Source organism: Leishmania braziliensis (genome assembly GCF_000002845.2).
Source record: "Leishmania braziliensis MHOM/BR/75/M2904 contig, possible fusion of chromosomes 20 and 34".
NCBI lineage: Eukaryota > Euglenozoa > Kinetoplastea > Trypanosomatida > Trypanosomatidae > Leishmania > Leishmania braziliensis.
In genome coordinates, this window is record NC_017947.1 from 802940 (window position 1) to 823764 (window position 20825).

Consider the following 20825-nt stretch of genomic DNA (forward strand, 5'->3'; position numbering starts at 1 on the left):
AGAGAGAGATACAAATACCACTGCCGGTCATGCAGACACGTCCTCATTCAGAGATGTTGCTGAGCGGTGCTCCTTCTCTAGATGTGCTCTACAGCTGAAGTAAGCTCGACGAAAAGGCACCCACTGCTGTTTTTGCTGTATTTTTCCCCTTTCTTTCGCGTGTGCTTCTCTGCTAGCGTGGCGCCACGGTAGAGCTACGGTGAACTCTCGCCTGCCAGTGAGGGAAGCGAAACAGCTCTTACGGTGTACATATCTTTCGCATGCTTGCTTCCTGTTTCACGCCGAGAGGTGCCTTTTGTGTGCTCTGCAGTTTTTTGTGTGTGATGCAACTCCCACGCCGTTCAGCTACAGCGTCGGCTCTAAAAGTAGGAGAAGTCGAAGTAAAAGCACATGGAGGAAATATATAAGAAGCGAATGAGTAATGCGACCGCAAGCACGCTGGTGTGGACACGCTTGATGAACCATTAAGGCGTCATGAGGCAAGAGATTCAAGGGCCGTCACAAGCAGGTACACAGAGGAACACCACCTTGGCGCAGAAATGACGCTGTACGGCGAGTCGCGCATCCATGACAACAGAGCTGGCAAGAGCAAAAAAAAAAAAGAAGCGGTCGAAGCAACAGAGTACTCTCAGGCACACTCACACGTTGCCGTCCCCAGGGTGGTGTCAATAGTTGCACATTTGAAGCCCAGTAGAAGACGAAAACAAAACGGTGGAGCAAAGAAGAGAAGCAACTCAGTCTCGTGCGTTGGCATCTCAGCTGGCGCTCTCAGCCTTTTCAATTTCACCGCTGCGCTCCGTGCCTTGCTCTTGTTCTTTGCCCCTTTCCTTTCTGTCCTCCGCCACTGCCTCCGTAGAACTCACTCTCAGTCACCCGCAGTACCATGAAATTGCGATCTCGTCCTCCGTGCGTAGAAGCACCGAGTGCACGAGAGAGAGCAAAAAAGACTCACCCAGCTGATGCAACAGTCCCCAGTGCGGTAGCAGCATCAGCAGCGGCCTCTATCCGCGCAAGACCAGCCTGAACCATGAAATCAATCAGCGGTGCCGAGAACGCGAAAGGCTGCAAGAGTTGCACAATCGCTACCCAGAATGCCTCTGCGTGCCTCTGCTCGGTACCAGCGGCACCACTCACTATCGACGACGACGATCCGTTCCAGGTGGAGACGACCACGTAGATCATATTCTTCACCGTCTCCTCCACCGCCTCCTGCACCAGCATCGCATCATCATGGGAGGGGATGCTGCCACCCATGTCATCTCTGGCAGCATCCTCTATGACCAGGTAAGCACTGTACACCGCATACAAGGTGCCCAGAACCTGCCTCCACAAAGACACCAGCAAATCCGGCTGCGTCGCCAGCGCGGCAGTGTACCGTAGCAATACTTTAGGCACCAAACTCAGCAATCGACACTTCACTTCAGTGAATACAAGCGTCGACAGTGTAGACTGCCGCGACGTAGCTGAGGTGCCGGCCACAGAAGTGGTCGGTGCACCGTGCTCACCACACTCCGGTGACGCTGGCGACAGGAGTGAGCGGAAGAAGCCGCCAAGGACCCCTCGGCTGAAACTCGAGGCGGCTCCGCTCTTTTCGCCCAAAGCCACCTTATTCCCGCCGGCCCACCGCAGGCCAGTCTGCACTCTGGCGTTTGGTACGCACAGACGCTCTGTCAGAGGGATGAGGATGTCCTCATACACAGCCACAACCGCAGAGAAGGGAAGACTGTGGGCTTCCGAGTCTAACAACGCGCGCTGCAGACAAAAGATCGCCTCGCTGCTGTCACGTGCGTCAGGACTGCAGAGGACCAGCGCGCCAAGACTTCGAAGCACAAGCACCCAAAGGTTGCACCATTCACCTCTTTTCCCGCCAGCCCCAGCGGCTGCCGCGTCCGTGTTGTCCAGGAGCACGTTTCGCCCACACAGGGTGAGCACCTCCAACACGCTGGCGCCGCTTGGAAGGGTTGTGGCGGCGGCTGACCCGCACTTCGATGTTGTGTTTGGCGTCGCACTGTTCTCTGGTGTGTCACCGGCAGCCGCGTTTGACCCTGCGGCACGGCTGTGCCGTACCCACACACTGAACGACAGACAAAGTGACACAATGCTCTCGGTGTCGTCCGCCACGCTGTAGAGACGCTGCTGCACCACATGCAGAAGAAGAGAGCCAATCTGGCGCTGCACCGCCACATCAGAGACGGCGGTGGCGTGTACCGCGAAGGGTGCAAGGAGAACAAGTACTTCGCTGCCACACGCCCACGGCTGCATTGCATCCCTCTCCCCCTCTCCTGTGCCAGCGCTGTTCTCAGTGTCACCCACTCCGACGACTTGGTCGTAGAGAAACGCTGCGACAGGCTGAGCCACCACGAGGGCGAAGATGGAAGGAGTGGCGCGCATCCAGCACGCCCACAGCTGCTCCATGGCAACGGCGCCGTGCTGGCCGCGCCAGTGAACCGCCATGAGCTGCAGCGACGCGCACACAACACGGTTGCCAAGGGTGCACCAGTAGGCCCGCACCCCGTCGCTCGCACGGGAGTCGTGGAGATGCAGGTCCACCTCCCGCAGCAGCCCGTTAATGCGGGTTGTAAGTGGAGCAAAGTGTTCTGGTTGAAGCACCGTCGGTGTGGAGGCACCACCCACAACAGCACAGATGAAAGCAAGTTCGTATGACGCGGCATAGGCAGACGCCTCATCCAGGCCGCTGGTGTGTCCATTCCCCCTTTTTCCCTCCTCTTCTGCTGGCGCAGGACTTCCACCGCTGATGCCACCGCCGGCGGCGTCCTCCTCGATGCTAGAAACGGCAGAGAGGCTGTAAACGAACTGATGGCCAGCATGTGAGTCAGCTACCACCCGCTGCAGGATCGCCAGCATCTCTCGCATATTGGGGATGCAGCTGCCTATTCGCCCTTGTGCATCTCGCAGTTCAGACAACTGGACCGCAGACACTTGTGGCGCCCCACTGCCTCTGAACAGAGAAGAGAACCAACTACGCTCACTCGGCGCTTTCCGCTCCGCGTCGGCGCTCTCAGTGGCAGAGGCCGCCATGAGTGGTGCAAAAACATCAGCGCAGATACCGGTGTTCTCCAGCAGCGCGTGGGGAGGCTCGGCTGGGGCCGACAATGACCCCTCCGCTGCGCTGTCTTCCACTGCCTCAGAGTAGCCACGACCAGTCCCACACAACTTCGCCTTGCCCCTCCTCCCCACCTCTTGAGCCGGCTCAACGAACAACCCTATCAACCGCATGTCCAGTATCAAGCGCGACAGTGGCAACCAGCTGTCCACAAGACTGCTGTAGAGGTCTACAAACAGCGCAAAGATCTCGCGCATGCACAATAACTTCGGAACGCTGTGGTAAAGGGTGCGCACCTCCTCCTCAGCGTTCGTCAAGTCGTCCAACACGACGTACTTCAGAAGTCCTATAAAGCACTGGTCAGCCACAGCCGGCAAACCAAGCGCGTGGGCAGCACGCGCCAGCACGCAGACACCGCGCAGGCTCGATTGCAGAGTAGCCATCTCCGCCGGTAGCTGCTGCTGTGCCGCTTCGACGGCGCGAGCAACTGTGGCACCGGTTGCCACGATTGACCGTGACACCTCGTCCACAGCGAGCTCCAGCATGCCGTCGAACACGAGCAAACTTCGTTTCCAGAGAGACTGAAAAAGAAACAAGTCGAATGTCTGAAGGACGACGCTCTTGGTGTCGCAGGCACGCGCCGCCGCGTCTGTCGAACTTACCGTGGCGGCGGCGGCAGCGGCAGTACTGGGCTCGTGAGACGATATGCTTGATAGCGCCTCCATCGCCTCCGCCCCCTTGAGCACCGCCTTCGTGCTCAGTACGTGGTGCACGAAGCTCACGCAGGGCTGCATCTCCAGCCTCCATGTCGTGTTGTTCGCGAAGCCGCGATCCATCATGTCGGCCATCACCACTTCGTGCTGACGAACATCATCGTAGACGCTGCCGAGATAGGCTGCGGGGATGTCCTTGCCGTCGTCAATGCCGCGGTTCATTCTTGCAAAGTCCTCCTTTGTCATCTGATGCGCCACCTTGCCGGAGTGCTGGTCCGTGTTGAGCATAATAATGGCAAAGGAAAGGACAAAGGCACCGGACTCGCTGTGGAAGGGGTTGATCGTCTCGTCCTTGACTACTGTGCCATCCTCGCGGTAGGTCACATTCTGCTGGTACCAGTGCCGCGCAAACGACTCCATCACTCGGTCAATTTTCTGCGACTCACCGGGCAGACAGAGTAGGTACACCATCTCTCGAATCGCCTCCAGCAGCGGCTTGTTGTGAAACACAAACTGGTGAATGAATCCGTCAAGCTGCCTCTCGAAGAAGCGAACAGAAAAGAGAGCAGGCGGCTTTGTAGCATCCTCGGCAGCGCCGGCGTCCTCTGGATTGTTGCGGCCCTGCTCTCCGATGTAGTCGCCAAGCACGCGCTTATTCAGCACGATGCTGAGACGGTACAGGGCCTCTCCGAGCTCCCGCCCGCCCGCCGGCTCAGCCAGAACAAGCTTAGTGCAGTGCTTCAAGGAGCCTTCCTCCTCTGCGCCGGCAGGTACACGAATGGCGTGCTCGAGTAGGAACGGGATGCCTTTCTTTATCGGGGATTCCTCGAAGAGAGCTGCAAACTGGTTCAGCACATCCTTCATCTTCTGCGCGTGCTGAAGGAGGTGGCTCACCTCAGCGGAGGACAGCGAGGCGGTGCCTGCACTCATGGTGACATCCGGCTCGCTGAGCCTCGAAGACGACGCGCCTGCCGCGATGACTGGAAGCGTTATGCCGAACATCATGTTCATCATTCCATCCAGCGCCGTTTGTTGGGTGCTGCGCGACAGACGCCTAGCCGCCATGCTCAGTTGGCGTCGGTCTCTGCGATAGTCCGCAGCAACAGTAGCCTGCTGGCGCCGTTGGACAGCAGCCTTGCGGTCTTTTGCCATGCCACCCCGCCGCTGCATCCAAGTTGCCGTCGCCGCCTCCTCTGGGTCCCCGTGAAAGACGGGGTAAGCATGGTCCGCCAAGACCTGGGAAAGCTGTGGCAGCAGCGAGGCGTACCGCCACGAGAGGTCGTAGTGGATGAAGCAGAATCGGCCAAAGTGCGGGTCGCTGCAAAACTCGGCCAAGCTGCCGAGAAGGATGTCGCGTCGCTCCTGCATCCGCTGCAGCTGCGGCACAGAGAGCCTACCAGAGTTGCCAAGGCCGGAGGAAGCGCTGCTGACGAGGCTGCGTGAACCTCTGCCCGTGTTCGGAGAGCCACTAGGGTCTGCAGGGGATCCCTGCTGGCTCGCACCAGCGTCAGCAAGCTCTTTCGTGAGGGCCTCCAGCGGGATAAGGTGCAGCACGCGGATGAAGTTGTATATCTGCGGAATCAAATGCTTCGAAGAGCCCTGGATGACGAGGTGGATGGCGCGTAATGCCTGGGCTAGTACTATGGTGCGCTTAGTGCCGACGCCGGCAATCAAGAGCGCGCGGCATAGCTGGTTCTGCACCGTGTCCAGCAGTGGTGCACACAAGGGTTTGCTGAGGAAGTGCTGCAACAACAGCAGACAATCCTGCACGAGTGCGAGTCCTTCCAGCTGAATCAGCGCAATAGTGTTCTCCACAGGTGAGGCCTTGTCGGCACTGTTTCCACCGCTCGCTGAGGCACCCGCCGATCCCTCACTGCTTCCAAACGCCACTGTTGACGCCACCTCGCAGCCGTCGCTGTCGAAGCAAGCAATGTCGCCACTTATGAGGCGGCTGATGAACCCCAGCACTTTCACGCCCGCCGCCACTAACGCCCCGTGTGCGGCTTCGTCCGCTGGCAGATACAGCAGCCGCCGAAACAGCGTCATTACAATGAGCTGCATGCTCTTCTCCACAGTGCGTTTCAGCAGTTGACTTGCCTCGGGGTCCGTGGCCAGCATGATCATGCGCCCAAGCGCCCGCACGTGTACGTCGCCGTCAGCCATCACCGCTGCAGGGTGATTCAGCGCAGCAGCGTAGACGTTAAAGATGCGGGAGAGCAGCATCTCATGCGAAGCGTTATCGTGCACCTCAGCTCGCGTTTCGGAGGCGGCCTCGATCGCCGCGTAGACGCCATCTATGGAGACAAATGCGCAGGGAAACTCCAGTATATCAATCAAAGCGGTGAGGGCAACCCCGGTAACAACAGCCGAGGTGCTCGGACTGCGACACACCGCTGCGAAGGTGCTCAGAATCGCCCACTCACTCACCTCGCAGTACGTCGCGTAGTTGTCCTGTAGATCAAACGTCATGGGATCCGGTAGTGCTTCGGCGGAGAAGGCGCAAGCAGGAAAATTTTTCGACGACGGAGCGGGGTGCACAGGGGACGAAGACGAAATGCGGCCGGGCACGGGCACCGCCCCGGCGAAAAGACGTCGCTGCAGGTCAAATAGCCTCTGAGTCGTAGCAGAGTCGCTGGCGTCCCTCCCGTTCACCGCACCACTGTGATAGTTGATTCGGTTTTTTGTGCGCATTGCCAGCAGAGTGTTATCGACGTGAATAAGCACGATCTGCCTCTCTGTCTCACCGCCGTCCGGCAGTGCCGCGTGCAGATCTTGCGCCAACAAGGATGACGTCATCATCCTTTCGCTGCTGATAGTGAGGTGTCCCGTAAAGGGAACTAAACGCACGGGACACACAACTTGAAAAAGAGTAAAGACTGGACAAAAAAGACCCTCGTGTGCTCAGCGGGGTTGAGCGGGGAAGTGAAAGCAGAGCGCACCTTTTTCTTGATGGCTCGGCAGCTTTGCGGGGAGTTGGTCCTCGAGCCGTTTTACGAGCGGACCGGCGCGGCTTCAGTTGGTGGGGAGAAGGAGAACAATCAAAGCTGATCCACGCACACCTGCACAGGGGTAAGCGGAGCAAGCAGTTACACCGCGTGGTGTGAAGTGTGCGAGAAGCAACTCTCTCCGCCACATTCAAGGCGTTAGCAAAAATAAAAATAAAAAACCCTTTCGTGCAGCACTGCAGCAACCGTCACGGTATCACCGATGCGGCCGTTGGAGGTGCAACGAAACGCCGCCCAAGAAAGACAGCCAAAGACAGAGAGAGAAGTAAGAGTGGAAGGGAGAGAAAGGAAACACCAGCGTACTCAGTCTGCTGATTTGTTTCTTGTCGTTTCTATTGAGGAAGCGATTGTCCTCCGGACGACGTGCGGATGCCCCAGTGCCTGGTTCCCAGGGTCCAGCACCCCCCACACTGTGAGGGAAGCCGGGGCAGCCTCTCTCTCTCTCCCTGCCAATGCCGAGCCGTTTCTGCTGCTGACAGGGTCAAGCCTCCACGATGTGGGGAGGTGAGCGCGGTGTGTCGCTGCGGATATGGGCGTCAAGGCCCTGGTTGGCGTTGCGTCCCAGCGACCTGCGGCAGCGAGCACGTCTGTACCATCCATGTGATAGGCACAGTGTCAGCGCGACTCGAGCGCGTCTCACTCGTCCCTCAGTGCCTACCCGTGGGGAGACCGAGTGTCACCCCGTGGGATGCACCACGTGACGTCCGGCATGATGAGGGCGGCTGCGAGGCGACCTGCAAGGCGGGTGGGTGGGTGGGTAGAGTTTGAGGCAGGGGGCCGTGGGCTCCGATGACTGAGTCGGCGCATTGCTGTAGTGCGTGGCCGCCACCGCTGCTTCGCACCATGCAGTAGGCCTGTGGCAGGGCCTAGAGTGGAGTGGAGCTCGGGTATTGTATGGCAGGAAATGGACACGCTGGAACAGAAAAGTACGGCGTGCCTTGAACCGCAACATCCGAAAATAAGTCGCACAACATATGAGGCAGATTGTGCGTGAGGAGAGCCCAGAACCGTTAAGGATCTCCTCGTCGATCACGCATGCGAGTTCCACTGCTGCAAGGCACCAAAGGCGGCGACCATCACCGCCACACGCGTTTCCTGGTCCTCCTCGGCCCACTCCTAATGCATGGAGTACAACCGCATCATACCAAGACGATGTCAGGCAAGCACCGGTGCATCACTGCCTGTCGCTTCACAATCCCAATGGGTGTGTTTCTTTATTTTCTTTGTCCGGACCCAATCGGCACACTGCCATTCTTTGCGGCGACAGTACCAACAAGAGCAAGAGCCTGGAGAGCAGCAATAAAGGGGCAACAGCGAGAAAAGGGCGATCCTAACGGGAGGGGGAGGGAAGGGCCGCAAGCAAATCGAATGGGAGAAAGCCATAGTAGTCTCATGCACTCATACTGAAACCCTATCAGGAAAGAAAACTCAGAAGATGAGATCTGCAGTTGCCACCACACAAGCAGTGTAGAGCGAAGAGAGCACTCAAAGGAGACTGTAAGCAGTGACACTCGCTAAGACCCATGCAAGCGCCCGACAACTTTCACGCACACATTGTTGAACATGTAGGGAGAGGAAGGGAGAGAACAACAGAGACTGCGCCCCTCCTCCCTCCATACACCCTTCTCTCTACATACACACAAACACACACGCCTTACCTACTCCATACTCCCCCCTCCCCGCCCGCACTGGCGGCGCAGATCTCTCTTGAATAGGAGCAAGGAAAAGAAAAAAATCAAGAAACGACAGCAGAAGTGATAAAACTCCTCCGAAGGACCAACATAAAGTTAGGAACGACAAAGGGGAAAACACAAGCAGACCTGCTCGCCTACATGCGCGCACACACACACACCCACAGGCGCCTCAAGAGGGAGGCGGAGGGGAAGGAAAGGGAGGCAAAGGTTGAGGAGAGAAAGAGACGGTGCACAAACACCCCAGCGCATTCCAACAAGAAAAGAGAGCTACAAGGCACCCCACCCCCCCACACACACACACACGCTGGGGTGTTTCTTTGCGAGACGCTGAGAGCGCAGAAAAGGGGAAGAGAGAGTGGCGACGATGAAATGACAAAACACGAAAGTATTTAGGAAAAACACAGCGCCACGCCCACCCCCTTCTCGCACTATGACGAACCCTCCTACCGTCGAGGCGCGCCACGCGTCTGGCAGGCCCCTCCTGCCCGCCCTCCTCCCTTCTCCGGGTAACGTGCTGCGCGATCGGCGCCAGACGGGCCTGGCTCTGGAAGCCACGCCACGCTCCGAGCGGGCAGCGCACAGAGTCCTGCCCGATGGCCAAAGCGGTGGCGCCTGCCCAGATGCGATACACCATGCCAGCTACGCCTCGCGACACCGGCGCGCCAGACGGGGCAGGGGGCACATGCACAAGCACGCCTCCGCGCACAAAGAGCACACAGAGCGGCAGCGCGAGCAGGGTGCGCGTCACCACATCACCGCGCGCAAGACAATGGGGTGGGCTGCGGCGCGCTGGGCCCCTTCGGGTGACCCGCGAACCTCGCGTAGCACGCCGCGTACAACGTCAGGACAGACCTGCCTGCCGAAAGCTAGAGCATGCAGCCATACCCGAGGGCAGGCTGCATGCTCTAGGCTTCCCCACAGAGTGTGTACTCGATTCTGATATCATTGCTAAGATGTCCCCTTCCTCGGGAAGGAGAGCGCCAAAAAAGGAAATCAAAGTGAACAAGAAGACCGACAAGACGAAAAGAAAACGTGGGGAGTCGGTTGTCCGCGACGACTTCACAAATCTCAGGAGGCCAGCAGAAGGAATCGGGTGCTTTCTTGTGTTTCTCGACGTGGTGGACCAGCCAATGGAGACATACAAAGGGCAGCCCACAAGAGAGGGGAAATTCACTCAATACACAGCACCGATGGTGAGTACCACACTACTGTCTCCCTATTGGCTCCTCCATTGCATGTCTGTGAAGGTCTGAGGCAGACGACAGCAGCTGCACGATCTAGTATGATGACATGCGTAACTACACATGCTCACGTATGTGGCATGCGGGCTCCGGTGTGAGCATAGCCGCTTAACCGTCTTCGTGTACTTCCACCAAACTCTCCACGCGCACGCACACAGTAAAGGAACAGCGAAGAAAAGAAAAAAAGGAAACACAAATGAGCACTCCTGAATAAGATAACATCATTCTAGAGAGTTGCCTTTCTCAGCCACCCACCCCTCCTCCCTCACAGACCGCACGTCGTGGCAGCCGCATCGATGTAGGAGGAAGTGGGGGGGATCAAGTGAAAGGCGTCAGTGGAAAAACAGAAACAGAAACACAGGATGTGAAGAGAGATCAACGTCTGAAGTGACGAGAATGTAACCGACAACAGCATAAGAGGGAAACATGCACGTGAGGTGCATCTTAGGTGGCCGAACAGCATTCATTGTTTTCGTTTACGTGTGTGTGTAAAACGAGTCTGTTGGAATCGGTGAGCGAGTCGGCAGGGAGAAAGAGAATAAAGTAGGCGGGAAAAAGAGGAACGAAGGTGGAGAGCGAGAAGAGGCGACGGTGTTGCACTCGCTACCCCACTAACGCCCACACCTCCCTTTCTCTGCCGCGTTGCCAGAACCTCGGCAAGCGCACCCCACGCCTCTGCGCTCAAACACGCAGTCTCCTCTTCATCCGAGGAGCTACCTCGAATTCGTTGTATTTGGAGCCTATTCCTAAATCCCCTCTGACCTCTGTCTACACTGTAACCGGCGTCATCACGGACGTGATGCGGCCAACGGCGATACCACGCGGAGCCCAGTGCAGCACCACAGCGTCGCCAGCGCTGACAACCTCTGGACGGAAGAGAAAACGGCACTGCAACAGGAATCTCTCGCGGTGCCCGGCATTTGTAGTGGCATCGCTCTCCTCCTCGCTGCTGGGCAACGTGACAGAAGTCACGCGCACGGCCTGTCGTGCATTGCGAGTGTACATGATCGGCTCCATGTGCGCGCCAATCGACTGCGACAGCACCGAGACGGTAGCCTGAAAATGCCGCACCGCAGTCTCCGGCTGACGCACGAGAACTTTGCCCTTGTGCGAGACCGTCACCGCCTCCGGCAGTCGGTTCAGGGCGAAAGTAGCCTCGTCGCCAACCTGCGCCTCATTCACGTGCTCACCGTCAACGTGAATGCCGCGCACGAGCACGGCGTAGAAGCGACCATTACTCCCAGGACCGATGTAGCAGCTGCACCCCACCTCGACTGGGCCGCGTACGACGCGGCCGTGCACAACGTGCCCCACGCCATCGACGGCAAAGGCGGAGTCCAGAAGGACTTCAAAGGGAGGCTTTGAGGTCCACGAAGGCGGGCTCAGCAGAGGCGAGGGAGGAGGGTTCTGCAGGTGGGAGAGGCAGTAGCGGAATAGCTCCAGGCCTTCTCCGCCTTGCACCGACGAGACACAAAACACGGGCACACGAAGCCGCTCGGCACTGAGAGGGCCAGCTGTCGCAGCTGGGGTTTCAACAGGGGTCGTCGTACCCACACCACCCTCCACGGCGGCATCACGGTGGCGCGGTAGCCAGTCCCTACAGTACGCCGAGGCCATCAGCATGGAATCAACCTGGTCCGACGCACACCCCACCACATCCAGCGCAACCGCCACCTCCATGACGAGGCCATCCAGCTCAAATTCCTCCACCAGGTCGCTCTTCGTAACCACCACCACAAACGGCGTGTTCATTGCGCAGCATACCTCGGCGTACAGGGATACGTCGGAGACATCGGCGGTGTCGGCCGCCACGCACACGCACACGTAGTCCGGCTTGCGGCTCATGAGGCCAAACAGCATCGTCTTCGTGATGTCGCCACCGGCGTCAAGGAGCGTGATGGAGCGGGGTGAGGCGCGCGTGAAAGGCGGCGTTGGCGATGGCAGCGCCGCCGCAGGAGACGAAACGCAAGAGCAACTGGCAACGGAGCTGCTCGGTACCGCGGCGGGCGAGTCCCTGGGCGACGGCAGCTGTGTTGCACTGACAGGCCGTGCCAGAGCTGGGGACGGGCCAGTCGGCTCCTGCAACACTGTCCAAACCCTCGACGCGAGCGAACTTGTCCGCCCTGTGTCGAGCTCGTGCTTGTGGTTGAACAGGGACTGCCGCGTGCCACCGCAGCCGTCGTCTAGGCGAGACGTGAGAAGCACCGCCATCAGCGTGGACTTGCCGGAGCCGACGGCGCCGCAGAAAGCGAGGCTCAGATCGTGGCCGCCACTCCCTGCCTGGCGCCGCGATAGCATAATCTCCCCACACAGCAGCTCCTCCTCATTCTTCGTGCTGTCCCATCGCACGTCTTGGTTACCATATCTCTCTGCGCCCTCTGCCGCTGTGGCGTTCACCTTGTTGTATGGGGAGGCAGCTCTGCCTCCAGTCGTGTCCGTCGCAGTCTTTCCGACGACAAAGCACTGCAGCAGCGTCGCCTCGAGTTGCAGCTGAGCTGCCATGCGGTAAATGGTCTGCACGGACTCGTTGAAGTCCCGACGCATCAACCCGCTAGGGGTGCCGTCGTCGGAGACACCAAGTTCGTAGAGGCACTGGCCATGGCCCTCTGAGACGCGAAATTGCATTTGGGTCACGAGGTGTTGAAAACGAGTTGCCGATATGTCGGTGAGGCGCCACTTGTACTCCACATCGCCCTCGTCATCCTCTGCGATAAGTGACTGGTACGCTACCCCGGCAGCGTCTCCACGTGGCGTTGCGGTGCTCATCGTCGATGCAGCGGATGGCAGGAGCGGTTGAGGCCTAGTAGCACCCATCACTGAGCGCGAGCTGTACGTCCACGCAGTCGGATGAGCAGAAACACAGTTGCCACCATCTGAGCCGTCGAGCGGTAGCGATAGCGAGGCGGCTTCCTCATTGTACGTCAACGAAGATTCTGGGAGCACCAACAACGATGGAGAGTCCATCAAAGGGAGAGGGGAGTGAGGAGCTGACAATGGGCGCGCCTCGGTCCGAATCGGAGCTATCCGGCCGCACTGAAGGCGGCGGTCGTGGTGAAACGAGGTGTGCGCGCGCTCGGCCAAGATGTGCTGCTGCGATGCTGGCTGAACATGCGTCTCCGACTCTACTGTGCGGAGGTGCAGCACCTCCTCGTCGTAAACTGACGAGAAGGTGGATAGCGAGAGTGCTGATGGCTCCGCCGCGACTGCTCCATCCCCCATCGCCGCCGTTGACGAGTACGTACTAGGGTCAGGAAACCTCGATAACGGTACGTCGAGGGAAGTAGAAGTGCAAGACTGAGTGGCGGTGGCAACAGCGTTGCCCTGGTAACCCCTCTAGATGCTACTTGTGGCGTCGCCAGACTTCCTGTGTATTCTAAACACCTCCTGTTGCAACATACTAAACGGAATCGAACAGAGATAAACAGTGAGCAGGAGAAAGGGGAAAAGAGAGAGAGTCGAAAGAAAGAGAGAAGCACGCACGAGCTGCAAGAGGACACCGAATGCAGTCCAGCTAGGCGAATGAAAAGCGTCGTTTTTATGTGCGTGACACAAGGCAGAAGGGGGGCCGAGAGAAACCAGAAAGCGACGCCCCGCCGCACCACACCTCACAGGCCTAGTAAGCAACAACAACAACGAAAGAAGAAGGAAGAAAAAAAAGCGAGTTCAGAGAGCGGGTGAGAGAAAGAGCGCGCAGCACGACGAGTTAGTGTGCCACAAAGGGAAATGTGCTTTGAGTGGAGGGTGGGGGAAGGACGACTTGAACACAGCTCAAATGAAAAAGAGAACAGCAAAACGAGGTTGCTCTTCACAACGCAGGCTGAGTATACGTGTCTTGGTTAAAATAGTTTTCTCCTTGTCGTTTTTTCGCAGATCCACCTCGACGCCGGTGATAGGTGAAGAAAAAGCGCAGCAATATGAAGCACAGACAGTAAAATAATAATACATAAAATACAATAGGTAGCAACCCGCTGTATGAAGGGAGAGAGAGAGGGGTCCTAATCAAAGCGCAAGTCCATCAAGGTAACTGCAGCTCGCTGCTGCTGCTGATACTGGTGCGTGTGTATGTGCTTGTGCGGGGGTTTTGGCGCGAACGGCAGGAAGAGAGGGACATTCAACTAGCGGCCTTCACGTTCGTCCCTTTCGCTTCGGGGTGCGGATGTGCCCCATACAACGATATCCTCAGCAGAGCAAAACAACAAACATTACAGGCGGAAAGGAGAGGGTGAAGAGAGAAGAGCAAAGTTATGTTTGTGGGTCCATACATGAAAAGGGTCCATATGCGGAAGGGACATGTTTGAAGAAAACACGTGAGAAGAAAAGTGGCATCAAGGGGGAGCGCAGCACACGCACACACGCACACGCGGGCTCAAAGGCAGGACAAGAGAGTAGTGCAACGCCGTCCACCTCTTCTAAGTGTGACCTTGACGCCGCTCAAACAGTTCTCTGCAAAGACAGTCCAGAGGAACTCTTTGAAAAGGCTGACGAGGATGCACCCGACGCACCATCATCGCCCTCTAACGAGGCGTCGGCATCACAACCTCTCACCCCCTCTCCGTTCACCGGCTCACCCTGTAGAGGTAGCGCGCACTGCTCTCTCAGGTATTTGCTTTTTTTTTTTGAGTCGCAGATAATGAAATGAACGAAAAAAAAAGCAGCAAGAGGGGTGGCGCACAGCGAAGATTGAGAGAGCCCACGTGGCAGCCACCACCACCACCTCCTACCAAAAATCAGCGAAGAGGCGAAGGGGATAGACATGCTGCCAGAGCCACCCCAAACTATGCCGTCATATTTTCGTGCTTTCCTACCTCAGCCGTACCCGCGCCACACTTTCCTCTCCGGTGTCTTGCAGAGAGTCAGTCAAACGAGCAGAAGTCCCCACAAAGAGGTTGTACTCGAGAACGAAGCGAAACGCCGTCGCGGCCGCCCCACCTCTCATGATGATTTACGTGCCTTAGATCTGGCTCGGGTACAGGTACACACGGATACGCCGGCCAATGGCGGACGCCGGCACAGACGCGCCGTTGAACTTCACGCGCATCATACCGGCGTTACCATGCGGGCGTGTCACGCGACCCCAAAGCGCACGGGTTGTGCTGCGACGTGCGGGCGCCTTGCTCCAGCGTACACACCGCTTGACCTTTTTGCCGTGGTAGACGTAGCAGATGCGCTTGCCCACGTACCACTTGGCGTCCTCGCGGGTGTTGACGTTTTCGACGCGTACTAGTGCAGTCTGCTTGGTCTGACCGTAGAGGCCGCGTGTGTAGCCGGCCAGCGTGCCCTTCATGTAGAGACGAGGCGCCTTGCGGTTGCGGTTCACCTTGCTTGTCTTGGCAGACAGCTGGTGCAGCTTCTTGCTGCGCTGGGCATGGACCTTCGAGATAGTCATCCGTGCTGAAGTTGATCCGGATGTTAACGGCTATAAAGGCGAGTAAAGAAATTGCACATTCGTGTGTTGGGGGAGGGGGGAGGAGGAGGGGAAGGTTTGGTGCACATGAAGTAGTTAAAAAGCGATAAAGCGAAAAGAGTGTCTCATTCGATACAAGAGAGTAGATCTCAGAGCCACACGAGAATGAGGCACCAAGATGCGAAGGCGCTTAGCGTTTCAGGGTCACCTCTACGAGTGCAAAATATAGTCAACGACACGAGCACCGCGGTTAGCTACTTTCTCCTCGTCAGCTCAACACAAGTGGGGGCCACCCCACTTGATGAAGCGCTGCCGAGGTGGGCTTTTGCTTTGCGTAGCGACACCATAAGGAAATAAAAAAAAAGACATACTGAAGAAAAGCAGAACAGCAAGCGTCACTGCCTCCCCTCATGCTCCTCCTGCAAAGGAAACTCAGTCATTTTTGTCCCTGCACTGGTACACCAAAAGCCAATCTCTAACCTTCTGCGCTGTGCTCCCTCTCCTGTAGCGCATGGGAAGTAGAGCATTTGCTCTTTGGTCTATGATGTTGTTCTTGAAAGACCGCATCATTATCTGTGGTGCTGTTTGCTTCTCCCAACGTCCTCAATGATGCACACACAAACACAAACAAGCACGCGACAAGGGTTCGCCGGCAGTGCTATCCGATACCCGTTTTGTGAATCGAGACGCCTCCTCGGCCCCTCTCTCTCTCTCCACCTTTGCCGTTGTTTGGTTTGCTTTTCGTTCTAGTGCAATTTGAAGGAGCGAAAGAGGAGTGAAGGGACAGGGGAAAGGCGCCAGAGACACGCACACGTAAGTAAGTGCAACACATACGCATGCCCGCATACTTTCACCTCTACGTTTGCCACAGAGGGACCCCGCAAACTCTCGACAACAACGCAACGCTTCTGTGATCCAGCAGCGCCGCTGCATACACAAGTATACGCGCATGCGACAACAGCTGCACCTGTACATCCTGTTTAATACGGTACACTACCGTAGCCACCGCTGCTACTGCCACCACCTCTGGCAGCATCGCTGCGACGTGCACCCCCTCTCTGGACGTAAGCACGACGCTCAAGCAGCGCTATTGCCTCCGCGGTACCGGCAGGTCCGTCAGCCACGCCATACTCCGCCATGCGCTGGCTCACCCCTCTGCTCATGTGCCGCTCACGGCAGGTGTCTATCATATCTTTAACCGTCATGGCCACAGCCACGATAAAGTACAAAATACCGGCGTTGCGGCACGCCCGCGCCTTTTCTTGCCGATCCCATTTGTTGATCACTGAGGCGATAGCCATCGAGCTGATGCCTATGCTGAACAAGTAGCTAATAAATATAGCACATACAGCGTTCAAGTAGCAGAACACCATGCAGGAGCGGGTGCCAAATCCCATGATGAAGTACCTAGCGGTGTACCAGTATGGGTGCGTTTCGGTCTGTGTTGATGTGAAGTATGAAGAGATGGAAAGGCGAAGAGTAGATCACAACGGTGAAGGGTGAGAAGGAAAAGGCAGAAGGAAAGGGAGTAGAGATGCTAGACATGTGTGTGTGTGGCTGTCTCTGTGTAGATACAGAGATGAAGGTCGAACGGAGTGCACAAGGCGCATCACGACGAAGCGCCCAAAAAAACAAGATCTAGACCAAGAGACGACAAAAATAGGGATAGAAAACACCGATGCCGCTGCTGCCAGTGCTTACTCTGCATCAGCGCGACTGCAGTAAATGAGCGCTGAGATTCACCAAGATGGAGAGTTGAAAAAAAAAAGGGAGAAATCAACACATTACGAGTAAAACGGACCAACAACACAAAAAATGATGATGAATGACAGGAGCGGAGTAAACAGAAAAAACACGGAGGCAGCGGTTAAAGTCAAAAAGGGGTGAGCGCGCGTGAGCGGGGGGAGGGAGGGATGGGTGCAATAAGTATGTGAACGTGAGGAACAAAAATAAGCAAAACAACACGTTTGTTTGGGTGTGCATCTTTGCAACAACTCTCCATGAAAGTCACGATTATCCCTAATGAAAGAATCTCATGCAAGGTCCAGGACAGTCCACTTGGCAACCCACACGTGTACGGGCGTGGGTGTGTAGTTGAGGGTAGGTGTATCAAAGCTGCTGCTGCACCTCATGTGCGTGGGTCTTTCGGGCTTTGGTAATGCCGATGAACCTGTATAAAACGAGTCGCAAACAAGAAGAACGAAGAGACAACTCGGCGTTGTCGACCAAAACATGGAAGCAGACAACACCGTCTCTGAAGAAACCCTAGCACACAGACGGAGTAGGTCCAGAGGGGGCGAGAAAGAGGGAAAACCGAGGAGCACAGAAAGATACCCATGCGAGAACAGGCTACGACGCGTTTGGGTGAAAGGTGGGGCACACAACAACTCGCGCAGTGTCCGCATACAAGAAAAAAAAAAAAACAAGCAAATACATTCCTTTTCAGCGAGGCACAACGTCACACGCAGTAGTCGCTATCACCGCCGCTGACGGTAGATGAGGCGACATTGCGTGTGTACAACGTATGGCACGTGTAATGAAGACGAAAAACAAAGAAATGAGCTGGGAACACAAAAAAGGGGCTACGAGCATTCAATGCAAGAAGGTAAGTTGAGGCAAGCACCCGCAGCTATGCTTCGTGCTTGCAGGGGGGGGGGGTTGTTCTGCCCACGCTGAAGTGCGAAAAAGGAGCGGCAAGAAGTACGGTGTCTTCCCTCCCATCTTGTCATCGCACCTCGTTCATCTCCGTGCGGTGCCAGAGCTGTGTGAGTATGTGTGTTTGCAGTACTAGAGTATGAAGCCGCCAACTCCACAGAGTCGTCCCTGTTGGGTGTAAGGAATACTTCCTTCCTTGTGTTCCTTTGCAGGTATATTTGTGTGATTGCGTGTGGCGCTTTCCGTTTCTTTTTGTGCCCCCTACCCCCTCCACCCCATCAGCTTTGCGCGACATTCCCCTTCCTCGCTTCCCCCGTCCACTCACTCCTCCGGTTCTCATAACTCCATGCTCTTGGCGCGTGGAGCCAGAAGTAGAACGAGGAACCACACACAAACGATCTACAGGGGTGGGTGGGATGCACACCTCGTCTTTTCGGCATGGCTAATGTAGAAATAACAGCAAAAAGAGTTGCCAAGAGGAGAGTTCGGCAAGGGCGGACGCACGCCGAAACGCACACGTAGCGGCGACATACAGCAGACACGCCAGGGAAAGGCGAATTCGTGAGTGCATGTGCACGCACGCCGCTCTCGTCACCACTCTCCCCCATTGCAGAGTTCCAGTTCGGCATAGCCCCAAAAAAGATCCGCACAAGCATTCAAAGGAAGAGAAAAAAAAACATGTGTGGTGGCAGAAGAAAGGGAGGACGTGAGAGGAGGCAACCGCTCGAGTTCGCGCCCCCCACATAAGACGCCATCACGAAAAGGGGAAGAGACGCTGGAAACACGACACAAGTGCGTGCACGACGAAAGAAAGGCCACTACAGTGGGGGGGGGGGGGGGGGGGCAACGCGTACAAATATAAAAAAAAAAAATAAAAATAACGTCACACACTGGGAAACAAAGAGAGAGAGAGAGCAGCGGTATCCTCGGTTTGGTTGATGCGAGCAACAAAGCAAGAGAGAGAGAGACATGTCGAGGAGAAGAACGAAAACAACACGTAAAAAGTCCCCAGGTGGTGAGACGCCGAGACGCGCATGATTACAATGCCGCAAAGGTCAACCGTCGGTGCACCTCACGGCAGGAATGATCACGCCGCTGCACAGGTCATGCATCGAGAATGTCAGCTGCTACGTAGCCGAATACTCGGTGGGGAAGCGGTGGCATTGCGCGGTCGCCTATCCCTCTCCAAATCGGCCAGGGTTTCGAGAGTCGATCTGGCCTGTGCGCCCTGCAATGAGGAGCCCAGGTGGATACCTGCAACACGTGGCAGTAACCTGTGGCTCGAAGGCGCCCTCGCTGCACCCGTAGCAGGAACAGCAGCACTAGGAGGAGATCGGGGAGGCCGCGCCAAACTGTTGCTTTGCAACAAGACTCTGTAATTCTCTGGCAAGGCGCCGGCGGAACGAGTGACAAAGCGGCGCAGCAGTAGGCCACGACCTCTCGACGCCGGTATAACCCTAGCGCACCACAATAGCCAACGAAGAATCAATGAACATCCAGCCCGCACGAACCGCACGCCTAGTTGTACTATCACTGCAATAGTGCAGCTTAGACGGTCAACAAGCAGCATAAGACCAATGATCACATAGTAGACACCGGCCTTGCAGGTCGCGTTAGAGCGCTCCCTTAGATTCCAACGCCGCCTCGCTGCCGTCAACGCGAAGCTAGTTTGCTCCGTGGACATCATCCATGCAAACAGAAAAGCGGTAAATGCATTCAGTATACAGAAAGTCCCGAGAACCAATCGTAGTCTGCGGCGCGATGATGACGACGAAACCATGGCGTGCATCAGCACCTGTGCAGCGGTAGCGGAGGAAGAGGACGCCGGCATGATCGAGGGAAAGGTTGGGCCAATCGGTATGTCTGAGTGCTGCGCTTGCGACACATGCGGCGACTGAGAAACGCCGCTGAGTGGCGAAAACGAAGTGCTTCGTGACCCCCACGCTCGTGACAGCGACAAGCTAGAGCGAAAGCCCTCCAGACGTGGCTGTGATGACGCGTTAGAGCCCGTTCCGTGCCACCTACCACCATGGTACCCGACCATCTCAGACGCCTTTGAGCGGCGACGGCTCAGCAGAGGCAAGCAGGCTGGTGAGCCTGTTGAAGGTGTGCACAAGGGCGCTCGTTGATGCACGGTAGAGGACTCTGGCAACACCCAGACAGGCCAGAGGGGCGATCGGCTGAGAATGTTCTCTCTCGCAACTCGACCCCCTCCGTCTTCGACACACGGCGAGCTCGAGGCCGACTCTCTAAGCATAATGCAGCATGTACGATAGAATAAAAAAGGAGTGACGAACAAAAGGAATTGGAATAGCGGCGCACGTTCGCCAAAAAAAAACATGTCTTCAAGAGAGGCCGGGAAAGGGGAGAGGAGGAAGTGCTCTTCAAGCAAAAGTGCTTTGACGCATGTCAACGGCGGTCTTTCCGCTGCTCGCGTCCGCTCCAGACTTCGCACAATTTATTTGTGTATAGATGTGCGTTGGCAAAGAGGGGTTCTCCCGCTACCTCGCACTTCTCCCACCTTCACCTTCGCGCAGTGAGAGACACGTAACACGAAGTAGAAGGCAATGCCACAAAGTGGAAGGGAAAAGAGGCAGTGGGGTTCATAGATATGCTCCCTATGAGAGGAGCACAGTTAATAATATTACGGACGAAAAGAGATGCGCGAGAATACGTGCAGCGGCAACGAGAATAAAAATCTCACAAGCACTGACGTGCCGCTGGAGCTGCGTGAGTTGAGCGCAACAGAGACACCCGAGCAACTTCTGACCTTATCATCCTCCTCCACGGTTGTTGCTGCTTTGTGTCTCGGCCCGTGAGGTGGTGTGATTCGCGTAGTCCTAGTTCCCTCCGTTGACACAGCAGACCTCGGCGTGCTCTGTCGGTACTGAGCGAGATCTTCCCAAAGTTACCGCTCAAGTGAAAAATATGAAAACGCGTCGTGCAATGGTCGACGTTCAGACGTGCGTGTGCATGAGTGGAAGCGAACGCGCAGGGTGAGGGCGAAAGAAAAGCGAGACCCAGTGGTAGGGCGCAGACAGGAGGTCGC

General features: G+C 56.7%; 5 protein-coding genes across 5 annotated transcripts; all 5 read right to left on the bottom strand.

The window, feature by feature from the left end:
* Window positions 1-948: 948 nt before the first annotated feature.
* On the bottom strand, window positions 949-6576 carry LBRM_20_1950 (conserved hypothetical protein; the record flags this gene model as incomplete). The annotated part of the gene is made up of 1 exon (XM_001564426.2): window positions 949-6576. One exon carries the CDS (start codon window positions 6574-6576, stop codon window positions 949-951), a length of 5628 nt encoding a protein of 1875 aa, XP_001564476.1.
* Window positions 6577-10485: 3909 nt separating this feature from the next.
* Window positions 10486-12936, bottom strand: LBRM_20_1960 (conserved hypothetical protein; the record flags this gene model as incomplete). Its single annotated transcript, XM_001564427.2, has 1 exon — window positions 10486-12936. One exon carries the CDS (start codon window positions 12934-12936, stop codon window positions 10486-10488), a length of 2451 nt encoding a protein of 816 aa, XP_001564477.2.
* Window positions 12937-14668: 1732 nt separating this feature from the next.
* Window positions 14669-15103, bottom strand: LBRM_20_1970 (putative ribosomal protein l35a; the record flags this gene model as incomplete). The annotated part of the gene is made up of 1 exon (XM_001564428.2): window positions 14669-15103. The coding sequence occupies one exon, from the start codon at window positions 15101-15103 to the stop codon at window positions 14669-14671; it is 435 nt and encodes a 144-aa protein (XP_001564478.1).
* A 998-nt stretch (window positions 15104-16101) lies between these two features.
* LBRM_20_1980 (conserved hypothetical protein) lies at window positions 16102-16518 on the bottom strand (the record flags this gene model as incomplete). The annotated part of the gene is made up of 1 exon (XM_001564429.1): window positions 16102-16518. One exon carries the CDS (start codon window positions 16516-16518, stop codon window positions 16102-16104), a length of 417 nt encoding a protein of 138 aa, XP_001564479.1.
* Window positions 16519-18896: 2378 nt separating this feature from the next.
* On the bottom strand, window positions 18897-19607 carry LBRM_20_1990 (conserved hypothetical protein; the record flags this gene model as incomplete). The annotated part of the gene is made up of 1 exon (XM_001564430.1): window positions 18897-19607. One exon carries the CDS (start codon window positions 19605-19607, stop codon window positions 18897-18899), a length of 711 nt encoding a protein of 236 aa, XP_001564480.1.
* Window positions 19608-20825: the final 1218 nt, after the last annotated feature.